General features: G+C 49.3%; 1 protein-coding gene across 3 annotated transcripts in view; it reads right to left on the bottom strand.

The window, feature by feature from the left end:
* The window catches only part of invs (inversin), a 50,389-nt gene that overhangs the window by 13,753 nt on the left and 26,636 nt on the right, over window positions 1-10,000 (bottom strand). For all 3 annotated transcript variants that reach the window (XM_061227524.1, XM_061227436.1, XM_061227605.1), the window contains 6 exons: window positions 9,478-9,651; window positions 6,459-6,626; window positions 5,893-6,073; window positions 5,445-5,554; window positions 4,736-4,907; window positions 62-217 (listed from right to left, as the gene is read on the bottom strand). In XM_061227524.1, coding sequence (XP_061083508.1) covers window positions 62-217; window positions 4,736-4,907; window positions 5,445-5,554; window positions 5,893-6,073; window positions 6,459-6,626; window positions 9,478-9,651 — 961 coding nt within the window. The remainder of the gene's footprint in view (window positions 1-61; window positions 218-4,735; window positions 4,908-5,444; window positions 5,555-5,892; window positions 6,074-6,458; window positions 6,627-9,477; window positions 9,652-10,000) is intronic.

Here is a 10,000-nt window from a genome sequence, read left to right as displayed (position 1 = left end):
TCACCCCTGAACTCTATACCTTTGATGAGGGTGAGGATGACATCACCCCTGAACTGAGTACCTTTGATGAGGGTGAGGATGACATCACGGTGGCCCATCTCACAGGCGCGGAAAAGGGGCGTGTGCTTCATGACGTCCAACGCGTCGACCATCGCCCCACGCTCCAGCAGGAGACGCACTGTGCTCACGTGTCCAGAGAGGGCAGCAGCGTGCAGGGCTGGACAGATGGACAGACAGAGAGACAGACAGACACACCAGCAGATAGAGACACAGACAGACAGAGAGAGACACAGAGACACAGACAGAGTTGTGTTCAGTATAATGGCTGGCACAGGCGTGTGCTGTACGATGAAAGGAGCGCTCTCCTTTAGTCCTGTTCTGGGGCGAGGGTGTGTTACCCAGGCATGACACTTCAAACACCTCACCCAGCTTCAATTTCCTATTCTTATCCCTTGGGACAGAAGCACTTGGGAACCCACAGTCTCTCTGCAGTGATGTGTCTATCAGCCTTCTTTGCCATCACAAGCTCTTCCCCTGGCTTCAGTTGCAGCTGCTCACTGGCTGGCACTGTGTGCGCATCTGTGCAGGCATGTCTGTCTGCACACCTTTGCGTATGTGCCTTTGTGTATGCATTTGTGTGACTATCTTGATGCCATTGCATATGTGTAAGTGTGAGACTGTGTGCATTTGTGAATATTTGTGAGAGGGTATAGACAGTGTGTGTATGTGTGCAATACAGACGGGTATGTACGGAGTCACTTTCTGCCTATTATGTTGGTGCCAATTGATTTGTTTCAGACTGAACAAGCCACTAACAGGGCACCATGTGTTGGATATTGTATGTCCAAGTTATCAACTTCAGAAATTCATCAATAGTTTCCTCCCGGGCACCAGCTAAGGAATTAATATGAACCACGTTTAATAACACAAAACATTTATACACATCTGCTCCTTTACCAGCTGACCTCCTCTGGGTGCTGTGGGATTGTCTCTTTAGTTCTGCTCCTTTATCAGCTGACCTCCTCTGGGTGCTGTGGGATTGTCTCTTTAGTTCTGCTCTTTTATCAGCTGACCTCCTCTGGGTGCTGTGGGATTGTCTCTTTAGTTCTGCTCTTTTAACAGCTGACCTCCTCTGGGACGACTATGAAGATTTTTTTCCATTGAGTTCAACAGGAAAATTTGTCAGGAGAAACAACTATTTTCGTATCTACTGCATATCTGCCTGCAGCACGGTGGTTTGAGGTTCATTTGATACCTTGTACCTTTGATGACTTAAAACCATTTAGCCAACAAATGTGTTCCATACTGTATCTGCATAATTTACAGCTGAATCTAGTCCCACCCCCAATTCCCATAGAGATACATTCTAATGTAAAGAGTTTTGGTATTGCATGTAGGACAACCTGAAAATGCCAAATGCCAATAATGTAAAAAATAAGATATCCAGACTCTGATGTTGTTGATAGGTCACAGGCATCAGGAAGTCATGGTATGCAAAGGATATGCAACAAAATACTAAACATGACTACATTCATTTACACAACATTGCAGTGTCCCAAACATTATGGTGTCCTGAAATTGGGGGGGGGGGGGCAATGTATGGAATGGGCATATGTACTGTGTGTGCCTGTGTGTGTGTGTCTGTGAGACACACGTGTGCTCAGTGCGTAGGTATGTGTGTGGAGTAGGCGTGATTGTGTATGACTGTATGCCTAGCAGGATGGCCAGCATGTTTAGCTCTGCAGGACAGAAGATGGAGGATGGCAGTGATCAGGCAGAGCCAGACAGGGCTTTAGAGGGCTGATGGATGCGTACAGGGGGCAGTGTGGACGCTCCGCTCTGGAGGGAAAGCGTCTCGGAGCAGACGCCACGCCAGGCCACAGTTATCGATGGGCTAACCGAGGGGTCTAAATCTGTCCTCAAACATAGCCGGCGTCACGCCCCTGCGCCGGGAGGCTGCTGTGTCGCATTTCAAACAGGCGGCGTCACATTCGCTGTGTGGTCACTGCACACATGCGCTACCACTGTCAGAACAGCAGAAGCACTCCAACCCTCCAATATCCCTCTTCAGTACCCAATATATATATATATTTAAAGATCTATACTTACGATGACTATTCTTTTTGGTTATAACTGCTCTACATGCATGTTTTGCTGTTCATGGATTTGATGCTTTTTGACTTGTTTGACTTGATGATCTTGACCACTTGTAAGTTGCTTTGGATAAAAAAATGTCTGCTAAATGACTAAAATGTAAATGTAAAATGTAAGCCACTGCCGCTAGTCCAGACCACAGCCCTGACTACAGACGCGACTTTGTGACACAGGATGGGGGGGTGGGGTCCCGGCACCGGACCACACCAGGTAAAATGTCTGCTGCCGGGGTGGGGGTGGGTAAAGCTGTCCTCTGTGATGATAACGGTGGGTCACCGGTCGGTTAGTCGGGCCAGCCCAGGCGATCGGGCCAATGTGGACGCTGCATACCCACACACATCCGACGAGAAGAGCGTGGGGCCCCATTAAAGGCCGCACCCTTGACACTCCACACCCAGACAAGCCAGAATGGAGGCACGCCACGGTCTGATGCGGTCAGAGAGCTGGAGAAGAGCGGAGAGGTTTTCCCGCTCGATTGCCGATGAGGCTCTGCCTCCCCCTCTCTGGCCCGGCTCTGAGCCACGGTTGATTGTGTGTTCTGATCCAAACCTGGGCCCCTCAGTGGCCCATACCGCCTGGGGTTTTGCTGAATTCACACAGCCTGGTCCTCTACACAGCGCTCAGTTTGTCCTTCACACTTCTAAAATCCCACCAGCTGGTTATATTAAATATATAAAATGAAGCACATTTACATTTTACATTTAAATTTTAGTCATTTGGCAGACGCTTTTAATCCAAAGTGACGTGCATAGGTTCTCCCGCAAGTTAAAGCATAACATCCATAACTAGTAAAATACACATGAAGTGCTGTTCTAAACAAAAATACAGTCATTGTAACTGCAAATGTATGATTTTTTTGTTTTTTTTGGGGGGGGGGTGAGGAGCGCCTGGATTAGGAGCTGGGTGGCAGGAGATGCAGCTACGGCGTATACTGTAGAGGAAGAACCTGCAGGTTCTGCCAGTGGAGGATACATGTGGAGTGAGGGTGAGGTGGTTATCAAGAGTCACCCCAAGATTCTTGGCATTATGGGAGGAGGATACTACGAAAAATCAGTGAGGGGTCGATTGTGATGTCATTGCTTGTACCAGTCCAGAAAGCAGGTCATTATTTCCCCCCTTTCTCTCCTTTAGTCTTCTTGGAAGGCTCCAAGTGTGTTTCTGATTTAGTTTACGAGGTGCCTGAGCAGGAATCTCACAGGAGGGGGGCCCCCCCACACAGAACAGCTGGGCCCGAGGTGGCGTCAGGGCCCTTTCTTCTTTTGTGCCCTGACGGGGGGGGTTTTGGGACCTGCAGGCCACTTATTGACGTCCCGGTGACTCGGCCGGGGCCTCCGAGTGACATCACTGCCTCAGACCCCACGTCACCGCATTCAGAGAGAGGTCTGACGTTTGCCACTTTTTTCCCGGCCGCTTTTTTGACCGTGCTCGGAACAGGTTGGCAGGCTCCCAGCTCCCAACCCACAGACCTCACCGCCAGGACTCCTGCCGTCACAACTCGGGAAACCCCTGCCGGTCTCTTTGACAACCCAGCAAGAGGGAGGGCGATGTTTCACATAATACTAGTGATATTCCACATGTATACAAAACAGGAAATTAGATTTAGAAAGGAAAACCAATGTAATGGGAATGCAATGTGTAATATGTTTTGAGGAGTAGTTGGAGACATCAGGCTGGTTGGAGGTATTATTGGACACCTGGAATTGTACCGGTGATAAATTTGAAAAGGATTGATTGATATTTTTTAATTAGGCTAATTGTGATTTTTACATTTTAATTTGTGTTTTTTAATTGTGTGCAATTGTGTTTACCATGCTCATATGCCTTTTTTGCCCTGACGGTTGACTCTAAGCCTGCAACTCAATAGCTAACAAGTAAGCTACATAGCTAGTTACCTGGCTGGCTAGCTAGCATCTCAATCTGGGTTTAATTAAATTCAGAAACATTACAATAGTGATTAAATACATTTCTAACCACCTACCAGGCAGGGTGTATACATGCAGACAACATCAGTCTGTAAGGCAATAATTATTTGACTAATTACCTGCCTGGGAGGTAGTACTAAACTTTTAAATAACATTAACAATGTATGTTTTACAACTAGCCTCAAAGGCTGGAACTAGACCTAACTTTCAAACACGGATTTAAATGGGACATATTAGGCTTGAAGGAGGATGCACAGAGAATCGTCAGTCAGCATGCTGAGGAGTATGCTTTAACCAGCCTGGAAGGAGGTCAGAAAAGTAGCTGCTTTATTATTTGTTGACATAATTAGCTGACATAGTATTGTCCAAAGTCTTCCTGGTGGTAGCAAGACTGGGCTACAAAAATGTGACATTTTCAGTAAGGAGTTCAAACACAGTAAGAGTATGTCTTTAATTAAAATTCAGCTTGATTAAATACGTGATTAATCACAGAATCTTTGCAATTAATTGTGCTTTAAAGAAAAATAATCATTCAACAGCGCCAGATATTAGCCATTGTATGTTTTTGATTAGTTTAACATCCTGTGGTCTCTAAACCAAACTTTTGATGGGGTGCAGTGATGGGGCCTGAAAATGATTGCAGGGCCCTTCTCGCTCACCTGTGCCCCCGTACTTGTCGGCCATGTTGATGTCGATGTCAGCCTTCTGGTCGAGCATGGTCCTGATGACGTCATCGCTGCCCTTGCCCGCCGCCCACATGAAGGCGGTCCGGCCCTCCAGGTCGGGGTCGTCCTTCACCGAAGGGTGCCGCAGGAACACAGACACCGTGTCCTGCAGAGACGTGGGGAGGGGGGTTAAGCGCTCAAACTACTACTCCTACTGCAGAGACGTGGGGAAGGGGTTAAGCGCTCAAACTACTACTCCTACTGCAGAGACGTGAGGAGGGGGTTCAGTGCTCAAACTACTACTCCCACTGCAGAGACGTGAGGAGGGGGTTCAGTGCTCAAACTACTACTCCCACTGCAGAGACGTGAGGAGGGGGGTTAAGCGCTCAAACTACTACTCCTACTCCGATAGAATCAATAGAATCAGAATTTCTATGAGCCCAAATAATATTTTCATGAGCTGAAGCAGCACAAATTGTAAATACAAGACAAAAACGTCATTATTTTACGTGAAGTAACGACTTAAGCTACTATGTGGACTGCGAACACTGTGCAGTGCAGAGTCAGAAAAGCCATACGTCCTTATATAATCTACAGCTATTTTGGTGTTCAGTGACGTTCTACTCGTCAGTTCTGCAGCACACGAGTACACTGGCCAGGTCCGTACAAAGACAGGCACACTGAGCTACGCGGTCAGACTCACGGCGAAGTTGCTCTGAGCGCCATAGTGCAGCGGGGTGGCGCCCTGGCTATCGGACGGGATGGTGCCAGATTTGTTTCTCTCTAGAAGCAGGTGGACGATCCTGGCATGACCTGAAAAAAAAAAACCACATGTTAGAAGACAAAACACACACACACACACAGCACACCATAACAAGTAAGAGGAAATACAAAACTTTACTCTACACCAGTTGACTCCAACCCTGATACTGGAGTGCAAATGGGTCTGCAAGTTTTGGTTTTTACCATAAAATCAGTACCCTGTTGAGACCCAGGAAACTGGGTGAGGTCAGTTAACTGCATACTCAATTGCTCTAATCAATTAAATAAGTGCAGAGTAACATCAAAACCAGCTCTCCAGACCACAGACTGTAAAATGTGCAGCCAGGTGGTTCCATAGACAGGAAGTGACACGGGAGCCTGATCCTCACCCAGCAGGGCTGCCCAGTGCAGTGGAGTCCTGAACAGGTTGTCGTAGGCTGTGACACTGCAGCCCTCGTATGAGGTCAGCACCTCCACCACAGCCTCATTACCGTCTGCGACGGCGAAATGCAGTGGTGTGCGGCCCTCGTAGTCCTGCCAGTTGAGAAGGGACTCTGTTGGGGCTGCTTCCTGTTGAGACACCGTCAATGGAGCGTGACACACCCGGACCTAATTCCCATCAGCCCCATAGTGATACACTCAGCAGCACTTTTAAATGCAGTTAAAAGCACTCCAAGTGCGGGGGCTTTGCTAATCACAAGATTAGACAGGAGTGAGAACAGAAGAGACACAGGAGTGGGGATTGGACTGGACAGGTGGGAGACAGGAGGGGGGACATGAGTGGAGACATGAGTGGGAACAGAAGAGACACAGGTGTGGAGACAGGAGAGAGACAGGTGGGGACAGGAGGGGGGACATGAGAGAGACAGGTGTGGAGACAGGAGGGGGGACATGAGAGAGACAGGTGGGGACAGGAGTTGGGACAAGATGGTACAGGACAGGGCAGGTCACTAACCAGGATGCACTGCACGGTGTGGGTGGCGCTGGGGTCTTTGTTGTGGGCGGCCCAGTGCAGGGGAATCTTGCCCTCGCTGTCGGGGATGCCGATGTTGGAGTCGTGCTTGATGAGTAGTTTGACGTGTTCAGGGTGGTTATAAAAGGCACTCCAGTGCAGAGCGGTTTGCTGCAGGGATGGGACACACACAGGGTTAGGAGCCACAGAGTAAGAGACAGGGCCACAGGGTCACACATAGGGACAGATACAGGGTCACAGGGTCACAGGGTCACACATAGGGACAGACACAGGGTCACAGGGTCACACATAGGGACAGACACAGGGTCACACATAGGGACAGACACAGGGTCACACATAGGGACAGACACAGGGTCACACATAGGGACAGACACAGGGTCACAGGGTCACACATAGGGACAGACACAGGGTCACACATAGGGACAGACACAGGGTCACACATAGGGACCGACACAGGGTCACAGGGTCACACATAGGGACAGACACAGGGTCACACATAGGGACAGACACAGGGTCACACATAGGGACAGACACAGGGTCACAGGGTCACACATAGGGACAGACACAGGGTCACACATAGGGACAGACACAGGGTCACACATAGGGACAGACACAGGGTCACAGGGTCACACATAGGGACGGTCACAGGGTCACAGGGTCACACATAGGGACAGACACAGGGTCACACATAGGGACAGACACAGGGTCACACATAGGGACCGACACAGGGTCACAGGGTCACACATAGGGACAGACACAGGGTCACACATAGGGACAGACACAGGGTCACACATAGGGACAGACACAGGGTCACAGGGTCACACATAGGGACAGACACAGGGTCACACATAGGGACAGACACAGGGTCACACATAGGGACAGACACAGGGTCACAGGGTCACACATAGGGACGGTCACAGGGTCACACATAGGGACAGACACAGGGTCACACATAGGGACAGACACAGGGTCACACATAGGGACAGACACAGGGTCACAGGGTCACACATAGGGACAGACACAGGGTCACAGGGTCACACATAGGGACAGACACAGGGTCACAGGGTCACACATAGGGACAGACACAGGGTCACAGGGTCACACATAGGGACAGACACAGGGTCACACATAGGGACAGACACAGGGTCACACATAGGGACAGACACAGGGTCACAGGGTCACACATAGGGACAGACACAGGGTCACACATAGGGACAGACACAGGGTCACACATAGGGACAGACACAGGGACACACACAGGGCCACAGAGTCACACACAAGGCCACACACAGGCCAGTCACAGGCTAAATCCTGATGTGCAATGCACACATGCATCTAATCTATACTCACACAGTAGAATACTCGCTCCTGTAAAACTACTTCTGGCCAAATGAGGCCAGGGAGGAAAGACTAATAACCTAAGCTGAGACCACGTGCATTTCATTTTTAGAAATTATGAGAAAGCATCGTGCAATCAAAAAAGTATGTATAAAAGTTTGTATATTTAAAAATGAAAAAAAGAATGATACAGTAAGTCAGATTAAAACTTAAAAAAAAAAAAATCTTTATTTTAACGCTGTTTTAACAACATTACAACAGGCTTCTGAAGTGTTGCTAGGTTACAAGTTTATGATATCTCTTGATACAATGAATTAACCAAATGTAAAAAAGCTTACTAATTTATGAGTGACTTTGAATTTGAATGAATCCTTTGAATGTTTCTCAGTCAATCAAATCGCGAGGTCGGAACGAACGTTAGTACAATTACACATAATACCCCCTGCCTTTTAATACAAAGTAGCAGAACCCAACTGCCATGGAAGCGAGGCAAGGCACAGCAAGGGCGCTCGCCTGAGCCTTGTCCGTCTTGCCTGCTTGGCCCAGTCTCGGCGGCCATTTTAAAGCAGGATTTTTGAGTTGACGGTTGGGGGTGGGGAGGTGCCGTCACCTCTCTTTCCCACAGGACTGGGATCCCGCTCACCTGCAGGGTCGGAATCTGCTCAATTTACTTCCCGAGGGAAATGTTCCCTTTCATGGGAAATACAGTCATTTATAGGAGGAAGCCTAATTAATAGCAGAGGCAGCTTGGTTAATCTACACCTGAGAGGAACTCACAGGGAGGTGAATCCAGATTACTTTCAACCACATAGCAAACTCTGGAACTCATTTTATTTTCTCACAGCTACTAAAATCCCCTTTGGGCCAATCTCACAACAAAAGGAATGTGACAGAGGATAGAAAGAGACCTCCTATGGAGAGGACATGGTTAACCTGTCCTCAGCACAAGGGGAATGTTATGGACAAGACCAGGTTAGCCTCTGTATGAAAAGGATGTTAGGGAAGGACAATGTTAACCGCAGTGGGAATAGAGTGTTATAGAGAGGATAATGTTAACTTCTGTATGAACGGGACCCGGCCAGAAGTCTGCTGAGCTTTATTCAAAATAACCGTTAACAGAAATGCAGTTTTATTGGGATTCGTTTTTGTGGGGTCCATATCCTCCCATGGGACATGAGAGCTGAGATGCCCCGTGCTGGTTCTCTGGCTCCCTGTGACCCCATATTCACAGCAGGAGTAAGACCTTCCCCAACACGTCTGCTGCAAAGATGCACGCCCCGACAGCCCCGTTTAGCTTCTCTACGGGAAACACCGAAACGGCAGAGCGATTCCCCCCATGGTGCGGCACCCTCTATGACCCTACCTCTGTTATTAAGGTGCAGAGGAACACTCCAAACACTCGCAACGATATTGTGACCCGTCTCCACGAAGCCACATTCACTCTGGAGCACAGGGGCAGAAGCCCCGCAGCAGGAGAGACTGGCGGTGCTTGGAGGCCCTTGAAGGAGAGGCGTTGGCAGGTGGCCATTTGGCACAAGAGAGGAAGTTGGGCGGGTAGCCCCCGCGGTCGCATACACACACCCCTTCCCCCGAGCGACGGCCGCACATCTGTCTGAGCACAGCTAGAGCGCGTGGCGACGCTGGGGCCAGGGCTTCCCCCCACCTTGTTCTTGTCCTGCGTGTCCACCTCGCCCGGGGCCATGTGCTTCAGCAGCAGGGCCAGGACCTTGGGGCTGCGGTGGCGGGTTGCCAGGTGCAGCGGCGTCATCTCCTCCAGGTCCTTCTGCAGCCAGTCCGCCCGGCGGGACAACAGCAGCTTCATGAAGCGCACGTTCCCCTGGAACACACACACATGCACATAAGTACGCGCACACACACACAAACATACATACACACACGTACACACACATGTAAACACAGAGACACACACACGTACGTACGCACACGCACAAACGTACACATACGTACGCACACGTACGCACACGTACGCACACGTACGCACACGTACGCACACGTACGCACACACACACACACACACACACGTACACACACACGTACACACATGTAAACACAGACACACACACACACACACAAACATATGGAGACACACAAACACACAGAAACAGATAAACAAAGAAACACCAACACAGAGACACAGACACAGGAAGACAGGAACATGAACACAC

The sequence above is a fragment of the Conger conger genome, chromosome 1 (genome assembly GCF_963514075.1).
Source record: "Conger conger chromosome 1, fConCon1.1, whole genome shotgun sequence".
Classification (NCBI taxonomy): domain Eukaryota; kingdom Metazoa; phylum Chordata; class Actinopteri; order Anguilliformes; family Congridae; genus Conger; species Conger conger.
Note: the sequence above shows the minus strand (reverse complement) of the source record. Positions and strands in the feature narration are given on the sequence as shown.